Below are 741 nucleotides of genomic sequence, written 5' to 3'. Positions count from 1 at the left end.
AGATATGCTAAAATATAAGGTCAGAAAAATTAAGTCTCACGTGTCGTAGTCTACTCCATATAAGAAAAGCGAAAAACAAAACAATGCATAACAATTTTAGTAAACTGCGAAATAAGCTTGCAAAGTATGTGCAAATGCATTGAATAAAACCATTTTAGAATAATACCTTATAATTAAAAAGAGTCCGTTGTTTGTGCTGATTTAATAACGCACTACATGGAAAAGGGATTGCTCACCGTGCTCAGGAAGCAGCTCCAGAAGTGAAGGGTCCTCGTCCGATCTCAGCTGCTGTGGTTTTGCTTGCTTTCGACGGGACATTCTTCCGCTGCGAGATCTTCCTCATTCATAAAGCCTACATAAGCAGAGATCCGCTGAAAATCTCAACAAGTCAAGATGCAAAATAACGGAGATGATCTGCTGTTATGTGGATGTATCATTATGACAGTCAATGATACTTTGGATTGGCAGAGCTCCAGCTGGCACACTTATATATGGAAATGAGGGACGGATTCCGCAATTTACTACTTCACCTTCCAATTTCACCATCCACCCAAAATCACCTCTAACGCCCAGAGACAGGAGGAGGGTCAATTGCCTTCTTTGCTTTGTTAGGCTTATCCTCAGAAGTTCATTTTAGCATGATTTTACTCTGAACCATAAATTGTATAAATGTATATTCCCAACAGTTAGTGAGAGTTAAATGGTACGGGTTGTTCCTGTTCAGAATAACTTTTCTGCTGG

The 741-nt window shown here is 39.5% G+C and overlaps 1 protein-coding gene across 1 annotated transcript in view; it reads right to left on the bottom strand.

Annotated features, from left to right (window-relative positions):
- sall3a (spalt-like transcription factor 3a) overlaps positions 1-435 on the bottom strand; it is a 13737-nt gene extending 13302 nt beyond the window's left edge. The window contains exon 1 of the mRNA XM_052617533.1: positions 237-435. Coding sequence (XP_052473493.1) covers positions 237-318 — 82 coding nt within the window. The 5' untranslated portion in view covers positions 319-435. The remainder of the gene's footprint in view (positions 1-236) is intronic.
- Positions 436-741: the final 306 nt, after the last annotated feature.

This window comes from Carassius gibelio, chromosome A16, assembly GCF_023724105.1.
Source record: "Carassius gibelio isolate Cgi1373 ecotype wild population from Czech Republic chromosome A16, carGib1.2-hapl.c, whole genome shotgun sequence".
In the NCBI taxonomy this organism is placed as follows: Eukaryota; Metazoa; Chordata; class Actinopteri; order Cypriniformes; family Cyprinidae; genus Carassius; species Carassius gibelio.
This window is presented reverse-complemented; position numbering and strand designations above follow the sequence as displayed.